At 34.6% G+C, this 20278-nt stretch overlaps 1 protein-coding gene across 3 annotated transcripts in view; it reads left to right on the forward strand.

Moving 5' to 3' along the window:
• Positions 1-20109, forward strand: part of ITGA4 (integrin subunit alpha 4) — a 39697-nt gene extending 19588 nt beyond the window's left edge. For 2 of the 3 annotated variants that reach the window (XM_015868322.3, XM_085552674.1), the window contains 17 exons: positions 159-249; positions 1516-1561; positions 1925-2079; positions 3401-3555; positions 6522-6671; positions 7268-7344; positions 9949-10099; positions 10750-10848; positions 11110-11189; positions 11561-11647; positions 12828-12918; positions 13614-13721; positions 14493-14612; positions 15941-16060; positions 16560-16658; positions 16835-16954; positions 17789-20109. In XM_015868322.3, the coding sequence (XP_015723808.2) occupies positions 159-249; positions 1516-1561; positions 1925-2079; positions 3401-3555; positions 6522-6671; positions 7268-7344; positions 9949-10099; positions 10750-10848; positions 11110-11189; positions 11561-11647; positions 12828-12918; positions 13614-13721; positions 14493-14612; positions 15941-16060; positions 16560-16658; positions 16835-16954; positions 17789-17881 (1842 nt within the window). In that variant the 3' untranslated portion in view covers positions 17882-20109. Of the gene's footprint in view, positions 1-158; positions 250-1515; positions 1562-1924; positions 2080-3400; positions 3556-6504; positions 6672-7267; positions 7345-9948; positions 10100-10749; positions 10849-11109; positions 11190-11560; positions 11648-12827; positions 12919-13613; positions 13722-14492; positions 14613-15940; positions 16061-16559; positions 16659-16834; positions 16955-17788 lie in introns of those variants that run through there. The other variant, XM_085552675.1, reaches the window with a different exon arrangement.
• The last annotated feature ends 169 nt before the right edge of the window (positions 20110-20278 follow it).

Consider the following 20278-nt stretch of genomic DNA (forward strand, 5'->3'; position numbering starts at 1 on the left):
TTACAGCAGTGGAATAATATTACTTTTAGAGGTACACTTCCACAGGTAGATGCATGGCTGCTTTCAGCAGCAGGGTGGTTGCGCCACCTACTTGCATTGCATATTGTAATACAAACGTTACTTTCCAAGAATAATTTTCTTTTCTTTTTCCTCCTTAGAGAATACAAGGACAGAAAGTCAGTGCTTCTTTAAGCATGTTTGGACAGTCCATAGCAAGTGGTATTGATGCAGATAACAATGGTTATCAAGGTGAATTAAACAACTATGATTATTTCATTTTAAAAGAGTACAATTTCATACAAAACAACTTCACAGCTACTTATTACTCTTAACAGAAGAAAGTCTGTTATTAAGATGACATCATCTTGCATTTTGTGAAGAAGAGAAGATGAGGACAGGCATTTTTTATGGTCATCTAACTGTTATTGAAGATATAAAAGAAAGATATAATAGGAAGATCATAGCACCCAAGAGAAAGTAAAATATGATTTTTAGCTTTTACTGGATTCATTTCATTAGCTAATGTCACAGTGAGCTAATTTGGGTACTGGAAGCATATCTGTTGGCCAGCCTAGTGTGCTTACCTAAAAATCCCTTTGGTCTTCATGTAGTCTTGGACTTCCTAGGAGCCAGTGAGCTCAGCAACACTAACTCTGTGCATGGCATACATTAACCTGACTCAGGGCTCATGGCTTTGGATTAGGACTGTTGTGGACACAGAAGTGCTAATTTTGTGTAAAAACTCTTCGCTTTATGTATATTGTTACAATGCTCTGCCACTGTACAGATAGACATTATGTCAGGTCATAATTATGTTAAAGCACAAAGTTCCTATGAACAGCATGTTGTAAGCTCTCTGCTTATGTAAACAGAAACATCGTTCAGCTTGAATTTGTAATGCTGGGTTAGAGATGCTCTCTATGTCTAATGTCTTGCTCTCAGCTCACCTGCTCATAACTGATTAGATTGTCACATCCTCAGATCCTAACATTATTTAGGTTCATCTAACATTTACTTTTGCTACCTCATCTGAGGTGTATGTATGTTTTTCCTTATTACATTAGTACTTCTCTGTTAAATTGGAATAAATTATATATTTTCTAGTTCTGCCAAATTCTATGTGTAATTTTAGACATGGTACATATGTAGTAGTATAATTGAATTCTTTTGTATATGTGTGTGCATAGCATAGCAAAACCATAGATTTGGGTTTAAAAGAAGGCACATGACTGCCGTTTATCTGAATTGCATTTCCATGTCAGCTGCTTAAACTTGGAATAGAAATCAGATCATCCCATTGCAGATATCTGCAAGTCCAGCAAATGGCCAGGGGACAAGTATTTGAGCAATCATCTTCTGTACAGAGAAGCATGCTATATGCATACCTCCTAACAAATAAAGGACAAGTCATTTTTAAATGTTACCAAAAGATGAGTATGCTACATAACACTTGTACCTGAGAAGTAATTCCTGATGACAATTTAATCTTGTTGATCTCCTTTTTTTTTCATGCAGATATAGCAGTTGGTGCATTTCTATCTGATTCTGCTGTGGTGTTGAGGTGAGGTTACTGCATTTTAGTGCTTTTAAAGACCACGTAGTGTAACTGTACTTTGTAAAATGTGATTTAAAAAAAATAAAAAATACTAGCAGATTGCAAACTCATTATATTCTTCTCGGTGTCCTCAACTTCAGTCATTTGGCCCCAGAATGCTATACACGAAACATTTAAGTAAACACTTTGATGAGAAAGAAAAACTCCTCTGAAATTTCTTGAGGCAACAAAGACTTCGCTACTTAAATTCTTTAAAACAATAATACTAAAACATAAAAATATGCTGTTAGAAATTCCTTTGGGTTCTTCAGAGATTGTGTAACTCATTTCTGAAGCATTTTTTGAATACTGATGCTTCTGTATTCTTAGAACAAAACCGGTGATAATCGTTGAAGCTTCCTTAAAACACTTGAAGTCAATAAATCGAACTAACTTGAACTGCATTGAAAATGATCAGCCTGCCATCTGTATGAATTTGGAGGTATGCTTCACCTATACAGGACGAGAAGTACCTGGTAATATTGGTAAGCTATTTTCCATTTACATATTCATTTGGAATGCACACATTTGCAAAACAATTCTATGGTATTTAATGAGTAATGCTGTTTACTGATCTGAGTTCAGTATGAAACAAAAAATTATAAAAGATGGATACCTTTCTTAGTTCCTGCAATGTCCAGCCATGGCTTGTAAAATATTTTGAAAATGGCACATCCTTACTAGGACAGTTTAAGCTACATGTCATGTAACAGTTAGCAGTGTCAAAAAGGTGAGGAAGCGATGTGAGGGTGAAGGTGGAATTCCAAGTAGTCTATTGCATGTACAATGTAACCTAAGTACGTAGTGATAACTAGTAACTAATTGTTAGCTACCTCACCAGTTTGCGGCTAAATCTTTCTAAATCTAAATCTTTCTTCTAGGGTTGTGTATAAACATTTCACAATATTTTCACAGAGATTTTGCAGCAGTACTGAAAATGGTCTGTGGATATACAATTTCCAGTAGCTAACTTAGCTTATATAATAGTAATGTGATTAAATTTCAGCTTGTAGTTCTGAAATGCATAGTAGTGATTTTGTTCCAGATGGTCATTTCAATACATCATTTTAATATGTTTGAGAGCGAGATAGTAGGCCACAATGATTTTCAAAAAATAAAGTATTCTGTGAACACTGCTTACATATGCTCTAGGATATAGTAATAGAATCATGGAGTCATAGAATAGCTTGGATTAAAAAGAACATTCATAATCACCTAGTTACTACCCTCTGCCATGGCAGTGCTGCCCCCCACCAGCTCAGCTGCCCAAGGCCCCACCCAACCTGGCCTTGAGCACCTCCAGGGATGGGGCACCACAGCTTCTCTGGGCAGCTGAGCCAGCACCTCATCACCATCTGATTAAAGAACTTCCTCCTAACACCTAATCTGCATCTTCCATCTTTCAGTGTACAGCCTTATCTTACCCCTATCAGACCATGTAAAAAGTTAGTCCCCCTCATAGCATATGAAGTCTAATTACTTAAAACTTCCACACAATAATCTATTATCATTTAAAAAAAACATTCCAGAGAATACATGCAGTGGTAAACTGTAAAGTTCCAAGTTCATATCTTTTATTATTTATATTTACTGTGAATGATAGATATTCAAACCGGACTACTCTTTCAGCATTTGAATGTAAAACTTAACAACTTAGAACATTTAAGTGGAGCATTTCAAGATGGATATTAGGGAACATATTTAAGTGAGTGAATAAAAAAAAAATGTGATTTTATCATAAATTCATAGAAATCACAGTACTTAAAGTTTTTATAACCTTTATGTTCTTTATTTTTCATTTTTCAGAAATGTTTTATAATCTGAGTGTTGATGTGAAGAGAAAAGTGGATACACAAGCAAGATTTTATTTTTCTGCCAATGGAACATCTGACACAACCTCTGGAAGTATAAAGATCTACAGAAAAAATATTGCCTGCAAAGGTCATCCAGCATTTATGAGGGTAATGTAATTTTCAGTACATATTGCGCTGTAAAGTCATTGTTTTCTTTTGAAAAATACACCTACTGGAAAATAACTTGTTTTGTTTGCAGTGGCATCACCTAATTTCTGAAGTAAAATACTGGTGTTCATAACTTCCACAATTGATACCTTTTAGTTCTGTTGCTTATTCAGCTTTTTACAGGCAAGTCAGTGGGCCTTACTATCTCTTCTGTCAGAGAAAAATGTGTGTAATGATTATCATCACACCAACAAAGTAGAACATTAGCATTTTTTGACTTTTTTTTCTACCCTTCTATGGATGATGGACTTTGGCCATTTTATAGCAACTAAGCGGGTTTGGTGTGACATACATTTTCCATGGAGTAGGAAGAGTGCTCATGGGAATTCCATGAATGACTTCAGAACTGATGATGTGAAAAACGTGCACTGTGCCAACAGACTGATCTGTATCTCCCTACTTCTTTGCACACAAAAGTGAACCCTGTACAAATGTACATCATCCTGGGAATCTCAGTGTCTATCTTGGACTGGATTAGTGTCATAAATGTGGTTTTCATTCTCCGTGTATGAAGCTGTAGAGACAACTTTGTTGTGGAAGGAGCCTACTGGTAGAAGAGGAGAAGCCACAGGGACAGCCCACTGCGGTGGGCATCTAGCAGAAGGTTCTGACTTAGAAATGAGTTAGTACAGATATAGTCAGTAAGTCTCTATCACCAGTGGTAGCCTCTAAGTCAGTTGGAGAAGTGAAAAGCAGTATTCATACTTGGTGTATCCCTCTGAATGATGAATGAAGAACCCATCTTAAAAGCAAGAGCTGCTGTCCAGACAAAGACAGCATTTAAGGCCTTTCATGGAACAAGCGAAAAATACAGTGATTCAACCTATCTTAGAAGTTAGCCCTCTCCAGCAAAAATTTGGAGAGCTATCAAGAAGCATTTGAAGTCCTAAGATACAAACAAACAAAAAAATCTACTGGATAAAGAGGAATCACACTTTACTAAACCTCAGGAAAAAAATTAAAAATTATCGCCTGTAAGGCATTGTCTTAAAAGGAAAACAATTCTTTAAAGAAATATTAAGGACAAGTATATTTAGATGTAAGGAGAAAAAGGGTAATAAAATAATGACGTAGCTTCCCTGGTCTTTTCTTTAAAATCCTCGAGGTAACAACTTCATGACCTTTTAGAATAAACATCTGCTAGGATGACTGATGCAGCTGATCCTGCACAGAGGCTGGGAATTCGACATAATCTTCTACAGCTATGAAAACCCTACATGTATTTTTGACTCTTACTCCTGTTTTTTGGGTGGTTTTTTTTTTTTGTTTGTTTGGTTTTTTGTTGTTGTTTTTTTAAATGATGTCATTAGAAGCTTCATGATAAAACTTCAGGTAGATAGGAAGCTTGTGTTACCTCTTGGAAAATTGCCTAAGTGCATCTCAACTGGTAGTTGTGCCTAAATGAATGCTTCTTAAAGGAGCAGTGGCAAATTGCCCACTTTTTAGAAAAATTGCATAGACTTAGAGAGAGGACTGTCAGCTGACCATGTACAGATTTCTATGCCAGCATCAGCATGTATTTGTGTGGAAAGAAAGATATGATATGGCTCATCAGTTCCCATAATCGATCATTAACATCTCTCCCTCCATACAGTTCAATTTTCTCCCCAATTTTTAATAATTAGCATTAAAAGCATCTCCATCCACCCACTGAGGTTTGTGTATGAAAACTTGTGTGAAGCTCCTAGAATTAAATGTAAATGTCTGTCAAGCATAGTTCTTACAAGAGACCATGTGCATTTTGTATATTTTAAGTAAAGATTAATTAATAACCGATTAGTACACTGAAAATAATATAAAGCAGATGCAGAGAAGACTTTGTGGAAAATTATGAATTAGATTTCAGTTGATTTGGTGAAGGCAAGCTTTCAACTAAGAATTAAAGTATTGGCCATGTGGCAAGACAATTGGTGTCTATCTTGCATTCTTATCGAGTAATTTAGTCAGGTTTGCTCTTGTTAGTGCTCAGTGCTTCAAGCTGTTCAGTTTTCATAAGTAGACAGTTTGAGCTCTGATCTCCAACATTCTTGTACAGTCAAGGTTTCATATGAAGTTGTACTTAATTGAGGAGTTTAATCTCCTTAAGGTGGAACAGGAAATACAAAGGCAGAAAAATAAAACATCACTGTGAACAGATTTAGTGGTACTGGAAGAGAACTCCTTTTGATTTAATACAGAAACATCCACTGATATGTTTGATGCTATTTAACTTCTTGCCTTTTAGCCCTGTATAGTTGGAATAATACAAGTGAATAGCTAGAATTACAGAGTAACTAGATAGCCAGAGATTATCTAAGAAAAGACTCACCAGTGCTGAGGCCTTCAGATGAGATGGATTCTCACCAATGTTGAGACTCACTACAAAAACTCCAAAAAGAGCTACTACCTTAGTGATGGTCAGCCCTTAAATGGGATCTAGGAGAGGTGGAGTCAAGCTCTACTCCTTCTGGGAGCACAGCTGAATTACCTTCACCTGTGCTCCCACAGCTGACTCTCTCCCACAGCTGACTTGTCAGTTGCCTCAGATGGTTAATCAGGAGTTCAGGCTGTGATCAACAGTTTCCCCTACAAGCCTACTTTTACCTGCTTTTGTACTTCAGTAGCACAAGGCAGCATTGTTGACGGATGTAGATCGCTATTCAATTAGACTTCTTCTAATAAAAGAATGTGTTCTGAAATGCCTGATGCTATCAATGAATGTATTATGGTTGTCTGCATTTCTGATTAACTCTTTCATTGATGAGGACATCTGGAACAATATTTAAACTGTATGGCATAGGAAATTATTTTACATGTAAAAAACAATAAATGATCCTGTTTTAGATGGTTCTAAGGCTCCTCATAATTTCTAAAACATACGCATACATGTCTATATGATTAACTTATTAGGTTTCCAATTTTCATAGAAAGATGTAAGGGATATCTTGACTCCTGTACACGTTGAAGCAAGTTATCTTCTTGGGCAGCATATTCTACAGAAAAGAGATACTCAAGAATTTACTCCACTCCAACCTGTTCTTCAAAGGAAGAAAAAAAAAGATATTATAAAAAGCAAGGTTAGTATGTAATGTCTTCTTTCAAATGCAGTAGGTAAACGTTCAAATTTTAATCTTCAATTAAAAGAAGCTTCATGCAAAATTTTGATATGCTTTGTTTAAGGAGCCACAGAATTAGAGACAGGAAGTTGCTGAATATAGTGACAAGGGATATAAACGTACTTTGTAGCATAGCGATAATCAAGGCACAGACACAAACAACTCTTGGTATCTCTAGTCTCATCTCCCCTGCAGTCTGATAAGTTGAGTTTGTGTAGTAGAGCTTCTCTTGCAAGAGTTACTGTTGTATCATGGAAGAGACTTCAGAAACCTCAGTTCTGGAACCTTTAAAATGCTCTGCCCTTTTAATGTACTACTTTTAAAATCATCTAAATGTGAACCGCTGGTTCAATGGTAAGAGATTAAGCATGAGCTTGGAATGCCTCTCTGTAGCTGTTGGTGCACAGAATGTATTTGCAAATCATGATGGCAAATCATAACCTATTCTAAGATCAAGAGTCATTAGACAATTCCATATACTTGGTAACAAGCTAATATGTTCCTTTTAAAATGCCTTCTTTTCTGTTTCTTTGGTTTTGTTTTTGGTCTTTTTATAGTTTGTTTTTGCAAGAATTTGTTCCCAAGAAAACTGCTCTGCTGACTTGAGAGTTTCTGGAAAAGTTGCTTTTCCAAAGTAAGTATGGATTTGATTGTATCTAAATTGTTCTTTATTCTCTTGAATGTAAATAAAATGAATTTCCAAAAGTAGACAATGAACTCTCTGAAAAACATTTAGGGAAGAAAACTCAATTTAGTAAAAGAATATTAAAATCATAAATTTTCCTGGAAATGTAGCAGAAATGTACCTAATTGAAGAACTATTCTTGCATAATTAGAAGACTTTACAGCTCATAAACTAGCATCAGTTTGACAAAAGGTACACTTGTATTCCATGCTTCATACATAAGCATGCTAAGAAAATGAGCACAGTGTACATTCAGACGTAATGATCACAGATAAATTGACAATCTCAGTTACTTCTGCAGCTTTTACAAAGATGCTGTGCTTGCACTGCACAAGGAGGATTCTTCAGTTTTCTACTAAGGCCTTTCAATAATAAATGAAGTGGTTCTTTCTGTTCATTTACCTAAGAATATTACCATGTTCAGCTTCATACTGCTGCGATACCAAATGGTTGAGTATTCTGCAAGGTTTAGCCTCTTTTTCTGTTTATGAATTAGCTTTTTAAAAAAATAATTTTGTTTGGTGATTTATTTTTTCCATTTACAGCCCAGTTTTCTTTGAGGTCTCCTTTAATGTTTCAATTTTTCTCATTCCTTCCAAATAGGGATCATGTTTAAATCCTGTAATTATGCAATATCATTAATGTACTTCCAAAATATTTACATAAAATTATTATCTTGAAGGATCTCTGCAACACCAAGCCATTCTTTAAGATATATACTTCTTTTTACCGTCATCTTTAGAAAGTTTGAAGCTGTGTACCCTCATTTGCATTCAACATAGATACTAATGGTTAGATTTTTGAGTTAAATTTTATCTTCACAACCTTTTTCTTTATTCAGTATTGCACTCTGATGTAATAAAATGAGCTGACTTCATGCAAAAACGAAAAAATAGCACCTGTTGTGAATCTCAGGTTGTAAGGTACTTTGTGTGAGACTTGGATTTTCTTGTGTAGTTTATCACTTTTAAGTTTAAAATAAATTGCACTTTAATCAAGATACAAGGTTTATCTCACAGAACATCCTCAAATGACACAAAACAATGACAGCTAACACATAATGCTGATTAATCACACATGGGTGATCCTGAGCACAAGCTCTTTCATCTTCATAGATTTCAGAATAAGATTACTGTATTTTTTCCTACTCTGACATATAGCCTATAGTGTGAGCCTAAAGCCCTTTCATTTTCTTAAGCATTGAAGTTTTTTTGTTTCAATGATCGTAAACTTCTCAGAAGGAAAGATTGTGCAGTGTTTCCATTTGTGCTAAGTGCTTTAAAGATCTAAGAAAGGAAAACAGATTACAATGTACCTGCTTAGCATTAGGTACCAGTAGCAGCTTTTCAGTGTAAATAAATAGGTTAAATATCTTGATAAAGTGTGAAGTATCACCTTAAATTGCATTGTGCCACTGGTATCTCGATTAAAAACTAGTTAGCTGTGAAGCATTAATTTATTTTGTCTAGACAGAACGCATTCATTATCCTTGAACAGCAGAGCAAACACTTTTAGTCTTAAAAGAATGAAATCAAATAGGGGCATTGATGTAATGCTTTACTTACTAGCCTAATTATGAGTCTTCGTGTATACACTATCATGTTTTGTTTAAATTGCTCAGATTTTGGCCTGCTCTGTAAATTTCTAGTCCACATCATGCATTTTTTAATGAAGAATGAAATATGATTACCAGGAAAAAGATCTGGTTCAGCTTTGTTGTTGTCCCAGATGTGCACCTGGTGCTTTTGTGTACTTCTATGTTAAGCTGGGAGGCATCTTTGTGACAGTGTGTTGTTAATGAGCTTGGCTTTAATGCACATAAGAAGACCGAATGGTAAGCATATAATGAGTAAAATAACTTTAAAATTTAACCTAAATTTAATCAAGCTACTGAAATGTTAACATTGTATTTCTCTTTAATTTGCTTTTGTCTTGGAACCTATCTGCTTATGCAGTGCTTTTACCTTCTGTTGCTTGTCTAAGTGCCAGCTTCTTTCCCAAAGGTGTTCAGTGACTAATGCTTTGGTTTCAAGCCAGAATATCTGATAAATGTCTATTTCTAGGCAACGCTTCTACAAGTCTTAATTAAACTTTAATGTCAAGCTGAAGTTTACTTTTAGACCCTCACAGGGTGTCTGTACTTGTTAAGTGATTATAGAACATCCTATGGATCGTAAGATAGGCGTGATCACATACCCTCCTTGTGACTTGTGTCATATTGAGCAGATTTTGAAATAACATCTGAAAATAGTGTAGTAGGAGCATGTTGCTATTCTTTTCTTTAAGAAAAGGCCCTATCCTGTAAAAGCCATAAGCATGAGATAAAGCCCTTCACATTACTAGCCTCAGGCTTTCAAAGGCATGGTAGTGACCTGACCATCATCTAATTGGTTTTGTTCCTTCAGGTAAGAGGACTAAGTGAACACCTTAATGATTTCCAGCTCAGGCTTTTTCAGAACCAGATGAGATTAACAAAAGGAGCAGGAAAAAAACATTTTTGCATATAAGCAATATATACAATTATTTTTCACTGGTATTGTAATTATTTTATAGGCCTCATGATAAGAAAATGTACCTTGTTGTTGGAAGTACGAAGACTGTGTTGTTGAACATTTCTCTGCACAATGCTGGAGATGATGCATATGAAACTGTCCTCCACATTCAGTTCCCTAAAGGCCTTTATTTCATCCGAGTTCCGGACCTGGTAAGGACAAGAAAATCTGCCAAAGAGTAATCCTTTGATATTCTTATTTCTCAGCCAGATATTTTCCAAATATAGTGATGAATTGTTGAGTGTCTTCAAATACTGAGAATTAACCTCTCACACAAATTCAGAAAGCTGACAAAACTGCTTCTCAAGTTCTTAGGTTTCAACCTTTCTAAACCACAGAATAGGTGTGATTTAATCAATGTAGGTTGCTTTTAAATCATTTCAATAACAAGATATGGTAACAATAGCAAGAAAAATTTGGTTTCTACATATATTTTCATATTTTATTGCAAATTTTGGTCTGATCAGTTTTCCAGTGATCTGAAAAACTCTTTAAATCAGATCTTTTTCAGTCTTATGAATAAGTCACAGATCTCATTGTTTTTCTTTTCTGGCTTCTTAAAATAACTGATCCCGCAGTGTTCTGTGTAAAATGACTACTTAAACACCTCAGTTTCTCTGATTACAAACAAAACTTGAAGTAATGTGATGCATTAATCAATGCGAGGATATGTGAAAGAAGTCTTGAATGGTACGATTATTCTGTATATTTTGTCATGAAAAAACAAACACAATTTTAGTCCATACGTGCAATTTGAAGTGCCTGAAAGTAACAATTTTATTTTAATTTTCCTTAATTTTAGGAAGAAAAACAGATACACTGTGAAGTATTAGACAAAGATATTCATGCAGTGAAACTTGAGTGCAGTGTTGGTTATTTGTATGTAGATCAAAAATCAAAGGTAAGCTTTACCTAAAGTTTCTGCTTTAAAAACACTCTGAATATGTTAACAGGATTTTCAGGAAAAATAAAAATGTTTTGCAAAATCTTTCACTCACTCCAAACTACTGTTTTTTGTAATGTTACAAAATTACTTAGACCTTAATTTTTATTTAGAAAAAGCAAGAAATTCTAGATGAGCTTAATAAAATATTTTAATTAAAAATGTGTTAAGATACACTGGCATTTAAAAAAGGATTTGGGGGTTGTTTTTTTTCTTCAGCTGGATTTCAGTTTCCCTTTGGATGCAAGCTCTTTCACCAGAGCAGACGACGACCTCAACATCATCATTAATGTTAGCTGGTAAAGTCTTATAAAAATTGCTCACTTAAAATTATGCCTGTCTTTTCAAAGCAGAACTGAGGAAACTGAAAAGACTGATTGAAGCACAACTACATGAAAGCACATCCACTACAAAAATCTTTAGAAAAATGGAAATTACAATAAATAAATAAATAAATAAATAAATAAATCACAAAAACAGTTGTTTAAGTAATAAGCAGGTTTATGTATGCCTTTTACAAATCTCTTCTTTTTTAGTTTCTGATGTGTTGTTAACAATAAAATGTTGGAGCTCTTAAGAAGCTGAAAGATGTTTAATATTTGTTTATAGAAATAACGTATAGCATGTGATGATTCATTCTACACTGATTTTTCACTTATGGTTTTTACAGCAAAAATGAAGATGAGCACTTGTTACTGGATAACATGGTAACTGTAGCTGTACCTCTGAAGTATGAGATTGAGTTAAATGCTCATGGGTAAGTCAGCTCTTACTATACCTGCATATCTATAAGACTGTTGTCTTGGATCTGTTCTGAGTTCCCATAGCTTTGAAGCAGAAGTGTGAGGTAGCTGAAAAATCATGGGACTGAGAAGGCACAGCTATCCTGAAGCTTCTAAGCTTCATTTTCTACTACTGTGAGATGAGATATGTATGTTGCTTTGAGCTTGTCTCTTAACTGACTGATATTACTTAAGAACTAGAATATTTTTGGTAGAGTTATTTCTTCAATAAGAAGCATAGCAATACTATTCCATTTTATTTAAACAAAGTTCCTTTGAAAACTGAAGAACTGGACATGATGATTACTTCAGTTTCTACAAGAAATCTGAAATACACTGTGAACAAAGCACTGAAATTCTGTGTCTTTACAATGTACAGTATCTCACTTGTGTGAGAAACCCCAGTGAAGGACATAATCATGCACACAAAGTCATGAAAGAATTGTGAAAACCTGCACAAACAGGGTCTTACGCACTGAATATGATAAATGAATGCTGATCTACGAACCAAAATAGATATTCTATCAATTAGTAACTGATGCCATCTGTTACTGGAATAATTCTAACAGCGAGTTTTGCAGCTGTATTTTACTTGACTATCCTATTAAATGTCTCAGGAAGAAAACATGAAGATGTATCAGACTTATATAGCAACTTTCTCTTTGTGCTTTGTTTTCTGGAGCAAATGGTCTGGAGTTCTTGAATATGCAATCAATTTTTGAAAACTTAAGATGGAGATGAAGACAACAGAACTGAAAGCATACTGTTAAGGCAATAAAAGGTGCTTCAGGTGGATGCTGAAGAGAAGAGCAATCATTTCTCACACCATCATTCATTCTGCTCTGTTGAGCATTCTGCCATTTTCAGTGTGAAACTAGACTGTGATACTGTGTGTGCCTCAGATCCCTTGGTTTACAGGGACTGTGTTCTGGGTTTGTTGTGGCACATCCACAGAACATAGTTTTTTGTGAGCTCTTCTGATTTATCTGCCTTAAGTGGAAACAGTACAAAGGGAGGTTTCTGTATTCCTGGCTTTACTGAACTAAAACCTTCAGTTATTCTTTTATTGACATCAGCCCTCTAGGACATCTCAGAGAAAAAAGTTATGCTAATGGTATGTATCAAATCTATTAAGTACCTTCTAAACTGTTGTAGGTTTGTAACACCAGCTTCATTTGTTTATGGAACAAATGACAATGAAGCATCAGTTACATGTATGGAGGAGAATATCAACTTCACTTTCCATGTAAGTGCTTTTCTTTGTTACTCTATTATCCTTGGTTTGAAGAGTAATGCTTAGATTTTCAGTGTATATTAAAACATCTGCATGGTCAGTAGGTCTTTTGAAAGTACAAGGGCAAAAAGCAATTTTTAAGCATTAGGTGATGGAAAGTGGTTGTTAATCCCTCTTAGAACACTTTTATTTATTTATTTTTGCCTGGGCAATCTTCCACTGAATGATCAAACAAGAAGAAGCTTACAGAGACAAGATTGAAAGTGGTAAAGCAGTTCTGACTTTCCATTTCTGCCATTAGGAAACACTTTAAAATAAATTGTCTTATGGTAAGCAAATGAAACTAGGACCTACTTACAAGGGAATCTGTAGGTATCAAGATTTGCCTCCAGTGGATTAAAAATCAGGAGACAGACATAAGTCTCTTACTTTCTTCTGGATGGCAGTATGTATAACCTCAGGGCAGTTATCACAAATATGTACTACTTACTCGTTGGGTTCAGAGAAACGAGGTATTCTGTAATCTTGCAAAATGAATCAAGCAGTCTTTATAAACATTAAGGCTCCTAGCAGAATCCAGTTTCATGACAGTGTAACAATGTAGGAGATACTCTGTTCTGTGAAGTTCACATATTCATATACATGTATCTGTTACTTGCATAGCTACCTTGAATCAGAGCTTTAAACATAATGTTCTTCCCCAAAAGGTTATCAATGCAGGACCAAGCATGGCTCCAAATATAAACTTAGAGTTAATGATACCTAATGCTTTTCCACCCCATGACTTCAAATTATTCAACGTCATGGATATCAAGGTAAGCACACGTTATTTAATATTTTACTATATGAATTCCATTGAACACTAGAAGCATAGCAGGACTTAAGTACTAAGTATGTATTCAATTTTTATTCCTGTCTTTCAATCCTACCTAATACCTTAGTTCTTAGTAGAGTGCCATTGAGTTCAGTTAATCCATCTGTGCAAAGCCTTTGGCATGCTTTTCTGTTCTGTGTTTTTCAATTCACTCCTGCTATTAAGTACCAGAGTAAAGACTATTATTTATTTTTTCAATATATAAAAAAAAAGAATTTCTGCATTGAACAACTGCTTGAAGACTCTAGCCCATCCATCAACCTTAGTTACTTCATATCAGAACATTTGTTGTTATGCACAACTTATACTACACAGTCTTTCCTTCATAAAACATTAATATTCATCAGCTAAAAATCATCATCAGCTAAAACAGGGTACAACAGATTCCTTATGTCTACAATGTCTCTATGTATGCCTACAGTCATTGACTCAAATGAGTACAGAGTAACTCCAAGACCCTTTCTGGCTTACTATATTTTCTTCTCCAAGTGTTCTGTTTAAATCACTGTAACAGGGAAGTATAGAAGTAAGTTAGATATAGTGAAGCAGGTTGAATAAGGACTAGGATGATCTTCAGCTCTGTATATTCAAGAAATCTAAAATTAAAAGTTATCTTTTTTTTTTTTTTTGAGCTTCTTGCTTTTAAGAAATCTGTCTTCTGTCTAATATCTAATACTTAAAATCAAGCAGTGATTGTTATTTTTATTTCCAGACAACAGTTGGAGAATGCTCCTACAATGAATATCCCAGAAATTGTAATGCAGCAGAAAAATCTGAAAACATATTGAAGGACGTTGTCACTTTCTTTTCAAAGCCTGCTAAAAGACAAATGGTAAGATCTATCTTTTAGCATCACTGGGAAATGAATGATTGTATGAATGAGCCTTAAGATAGTGGTATATATTTTATATTATGAGGTTACTAGAGCAGTCTTCCAGGCATTTGTGCTGGGAGCTGTAATATGTTTGACATGGTTGTAAGTGATTTAGTGAAAGAGGTGAGAACTGACAGGGAAAACTTGATTAACATCTTTCCAATTTTGGAATGGATAAAAATCACCTATGACAAACTGCTGAAGTGTTATGTAACTGAATGAGTGGGCACACTGAACAGCAGATGAAATTTGGTGACAAACTGAGAATTATGCATATAGGAAAAATAGTCTTTACTTATGAGAAGTATACAGATAAACATTCATTGCCTTTTCCAAAAGCAAAAAAGCATCACCAAGCTCTTACTGAGGGATGTACTGAATGCTAAAAATATAAGCAAGTTCCAATAGAGGTTACTGAAGATAATGGAACTGAAAGTCATTGAATATTACTGAATAAACAGAAAAACATTTCTAGCTCAGGCAACTCCCTACTAAATATAGTTGGAAGACTGAGAGAACATCACATGTGCCTGGCCTGTTTAGCTTTATCCCTGTTGGCGTTCAGATACTTGACTGTGTAGGTCAAACCAGAATGGATGTTCTACTGTTACATTTTCAAGAGTTTGTTCTCATTGAAATCTCAGTGTCCTAGAACTGAAGTACAGCTTTAATATTCTCATCTTCAAAGAAACTTGACCTATTTAAATATTTTTATATGAGGTTTTAAGCAAGCACTTTACAGTAATATCAAAGACTTCTCAAGAATAACCCTGCACTCTTTCAAATGAGGACTTACGCATTGAGGCCTTGGACAAAGAATATAATCGTGTAAAGGCTTGCTTTTCCTTCTTCTTCAGAACTGAGGGTAATAGCGCAAGCTTTCATAATATGAGTATCCCCTTGCACTGCAGTATTTAAGAAATATTTTTTTATATTTCTGATATCAGGTATCATAAAGCCATTACCATATCTCATTTCTGAGATTACTGTAAAACCACACATAGAACCAATTCATTACAATTGTCATTTTTCTCTAAAAAGAACAATCCTTTAAGGAAAATGACCTGTTGTGCTCTATAGCAATTAGATTGGTGCCCTGTAGTGTTCCTTCATCACCATTGATGAACAGTCCATGGGTTGAGAGTGACAAGTGTCAGCTGAAAGCTACAACCCCTGACCTTTCAAGAACAAACAAGGAGCTTTTGTTTTACTCATTTCCTGAGTGTCTGTAAGTAAGGATATACAGCTGATAAACTCAAGCTTTAATCTTTCCCTCCCCTCTACAGTACTGTATGAAAAATGACAGCCTTTGCTTACAAATACACTGCAAGCTTGGAAACATGGAAAATGGAAAAGAAGCAACCATTCAGTTGCAACTGGAAGCTACTCCTTCACTTTTAGAAATGGTAACAAATGAATTTTTCATACTTGAGAGGCGTATTTCAAGGCTTACTTGTATTATTCTCTCCATCTAATTTCTAGATAATAAAAGAAGATCCTAAAAACAGTAGATACATGCTCTTTGTTTTCAGTTCTAGGTTTGAAGGTGATATATGAAAATGCAAACCATGTGAAGATGTGTTGTAGATTGTCACTTTAATTTATAGTATATATCACTTTGCATATTCTGGCTGGGTTTTGTAGAATTTAATTCCAACTCATAATTGTGCTTTTCTAAGAAAAGCAGCCTGGATTTAGTGTTGAGTAAAACCCAACCAGGCTTCACTCCAGGTTCTGCTACTAATTTATTTTGTGATTAGAAAAAGGCATAAAAATGCCATGTGTGTTTGTGTGAGATTCTGTTTCTGTAGGCAGCTGTGTTACCATTTTTGTTGGTTAAGAATTAACATGTTGAATTTAAAAAAAAATAAAATAAATGGGATTTTATGTTGCTGTTAAAATCAGGATGATGCATCTACATTGAAGTTTGAAGTAAGAGCAACAGCCTCACCAGAAAAGAACGCGAAAGTTATTGAACTACAGAAGGACAAGCAAGTTGCATATGTAAGAATTCTTACACTGAATTTATGATAAAATAGTTACACTAGAAAAGAAAAAGTGTTCTATACAGATTTTTCCATGAGGACAGTATTCATTATTTAAGAATACAATTAATTTTCCCATAATTAGCATCTTTTAGGGAAAAAGAAATAACATTAAACTTATTTTTCACCATTCAGGTCTATTTGGAAGGAGTGCACCACCAAAAGCCAAAATACCATGTCACTGTATCAATTATTGGAATAGGCTTAATAGCTGGAATTACCTTGTTTTTGCTTCTTTCACTTCTATTATGGAAGGTAGGTTTTCAGTATTTCTCCACTATTCTCAGATTAGGAATTCACACTCTTGAAGGATCTCTGGATTCACTAATTCAGCTGAATGGATAAAATAATAATTTATTATCTGTTCTTTCTGAAGGAACATAACTCCTAACATAGTGTGTTTTCAAAAGTACTTATCCATCTTCCTTTGTTTTGTCCTATACATATTCCACATTTTGCATTATTCAATAATATAAACCCCTCCCCAAGTTTGCTGTGCCATCTAATGATTTATGTAATTAATTTCATAAAAATTGAATTGTTCTCGTGGAGTGGTGCTCCACATTTCACATCACTTGACACATGATCAGTAATTATCTACGAGATAGTTTCTTGTCAGAATAAAATGATTTAAACTACTACATAAATGCTAAAAAAATCCCATGCACAATCAACTAAGAAAACGATGAAAGAAGAGCTGCTCTATGATGCACTGAAGATATTGTGAGTTACCTCTACACTGCAGGCAGACTTTCTGCATCATTTTTCCTGGGAAGTGTAGAAATGAAACAAATTAAACTGAAATGTCTTATTACCATCTCATATTTTTTAAGAATGCTGAATTTGGTGGACAGTTCAGTCTGCTTGTTCTTACTCCTTATGTCAGGAGGGCAGTACCCTCCCAAAAAGTAAAATAAAATTAAAAAGCAGCTCCTTCTTTTAATTGATGACTACCATTTGATTACTTAGTATGACAAAACAATAACAAATACAATCTGTTCATAAGCACTATAGATAGATATTTTATTTTAGTTACTCTGCTTAGATTTGATGACATACGTAATTTTGGAATCTGTTGGTGTATTTCAGATTGGCTTCTTCAAAAGGCAATACAAACCAGTCCCTCAGGACATGAATAGAAGAGACAGCTGGAGTTTTACAAGTGGGAACAAAGATGACTAGGAGGACAAATAAACCATGTTTTGAAATGGAGAATTTAAGGTTCAGGTTAATTCTCAGGAGAAACACCAGTGAAACAAAAAGTGGTCATGAGCTCACTTGCCCTTACAAAACAACCCTGTGTTTCCTAGATCCGTACTGATGACTACATCTTAATAACGTTCAGTTATTTTTCTAATGTGAAAATGGTAAAACAGTTTCTGTTTTTAAGCCTTACAGTGATATCTGAAATACCATCTCTGGTTTCAAACCGACAGCAAAACACTAAAAATAAAGAGAAGAATAATTACTTACTGGAATGAAGATGTCTGAGAATGTAAAGTGTGAGCAATCCTGGAAAACAAGATCTCAAACATTAGCATGAGTTAATTTTATGCATTTTCAAGTTTCAGTAATCTTTTGATTAGACATTCAAGAAGAAATACTCCCTCAGCCTAGTTTGGCAGTTTTACAAGAGTACATTAGCTTAAACCAACAGAAGGACCATAACTAGAGTGCACAGATGTAGAAAACGACTATCAGAAGTTCTCTCAGGCTTCCAAGTTAACCTCAAAAAGCTTTGGTTTCACAGGCACAGCTCTACAGTATTGGAGATACTTAGTCAGGCAAGCCAGAGCCAGGAAAGATAAAGGTAAATTTACAACAGGGAATTCTGTGTGGTAGCCTGGACATGCAGCACAGAATCCTCTGTCAGCTGTAGAAAGAACAATGTATAGGAGATCATAAGTTGTAGCCATCTGTAACATGGTATTTGCAAAAATGACAGAATTGTTTTGTCCTTTCCTCAAATACCAGCGCCATGATGTTTTGGACTTCTGCAGTGAAATATTTCTATGTGAGGTTTTTTTAAAGCAAATATTTATTTTTATTTATTTGAAGATTATTTTTTTTAATAATACTTAGTCTTTTGTACTATTATTCTTCCAGTATCTGAAAACAGCAGACTTCACACGATGAGAAAACAAACAAATGCACCCCACCACGCCAAAAGCCATCTGTACTGTGCCAAATTTTATCTTTAGATTGTCCACCTGAATGTATGTAAGATGACTTTTGGAGGGCTAGTGTGGGTTCTTGTGAAGTTGTTAGTTAATAATCATCTAAATTGGCATCTACAGAACCAACCAGGTAGAAAGGCAAATGACTGAATAGAAATATGGTTTAAACCACTGATCTGCTACTACAGGAAGTTTCTTCAGCTAGATAAGTTTGCACTGCCACCTAGCTTTGGTGAAATAAATAGTACAGTCCACAAGAAAAAAGAAAACAACAAACCATGACTGCTCCCCAGTACAAATGCAGAATCTACAGTATCATCAGTAACTAAATTGATTCTAACAGCAGTACGTCATAAGGCCATTCTTGCCCTGACTTAACGTCTTTCTGAACTGTAAGGAGAAACAAGTTTAACACATACATACACTTTGAAGCTGTACCGTCATATGAGATTTAGTTCAAAAGCAAAGCATAGAGCCTTCAACAAACACTCTTACAAATGGTTTGTATTTGGTGCCAGAGAATCTATATTGTCCACATATTATAAAGGCATTGGGGACCATTTTTATAATTTCCATTTGTTTAATTTGATGCCAAAGTTGTGGATCCCTCTAAAGTAAATTCTATCTCAAAAATCTTAGGCAGTGTAAGGACAAATGAATGTGTATGTATTTTAATATAAATATATGTATATCAAAAAGCGTGTGAAGAATGTGAAGAATGAAAGTAATTCTTGTAAGTCTATGAAATATACAAAATGTTCATCTTCCAAATGGCTTTAGTGATTTTTTGCACTTTAACCAAAATGGCTTTGAACATAAATTTGTTTGATATTGCAGCATATAAATATACCTCAAATGCTGGGAAAAGCATTAAAATTCTTTTTAGTACAAACAATGCAAAGAAATGAAACTAAAGCATTTTATTTATCTGTGAATTAGTTTACATAAGTCAGTAAATGTGATAATGTTGCCTTGGAATGCTTTCTATTTAGATTTTGTTAACATGTAAATATTGGTTGCCTGTTCTTAAGATATGAAGCAAAAGTCAATTTGCTGTTAGAAACAAGGTTGACAAAAACTGATGTATTCTGTCTTAATGGTGGCAAAATTATAAAGCATAACTTGATTTTACTTTACTAAAGAGAACTCCAACAAGTTGAGCACAAATGCTGTTTCTTTTCTAAGTTCTTCTGTTAATGTTCAGTTATGTAATAAAAGCAGTTAAATCTACAACATGTAGCCGGAATATTTTTCTCATACACCTTTAGGATGCTTAGTTTAAATTGCCATAAACATTAAAACATTTGGTGCAACACAGTATTAAGTATAGCAATGTAATAGAGTACTCACTGTGACTCAGAACAAACATCAGCTGAAATTAGAGGATCCCACTGAACATCAG

This window comes from Coturnix japonica, chromosome 7 (genome assembly GCF_054131305.1).
Source record: "Coturnix japonica strain WE chromosome 7, WE-NBRP24, whole genome shotgun sequence".
NCBI classification, from domain to species: Eukaryota; Metazoa; Chordata; class Aves; order Galliformes; family Phasianidae; genus Coturnix; species Coturnix japonica.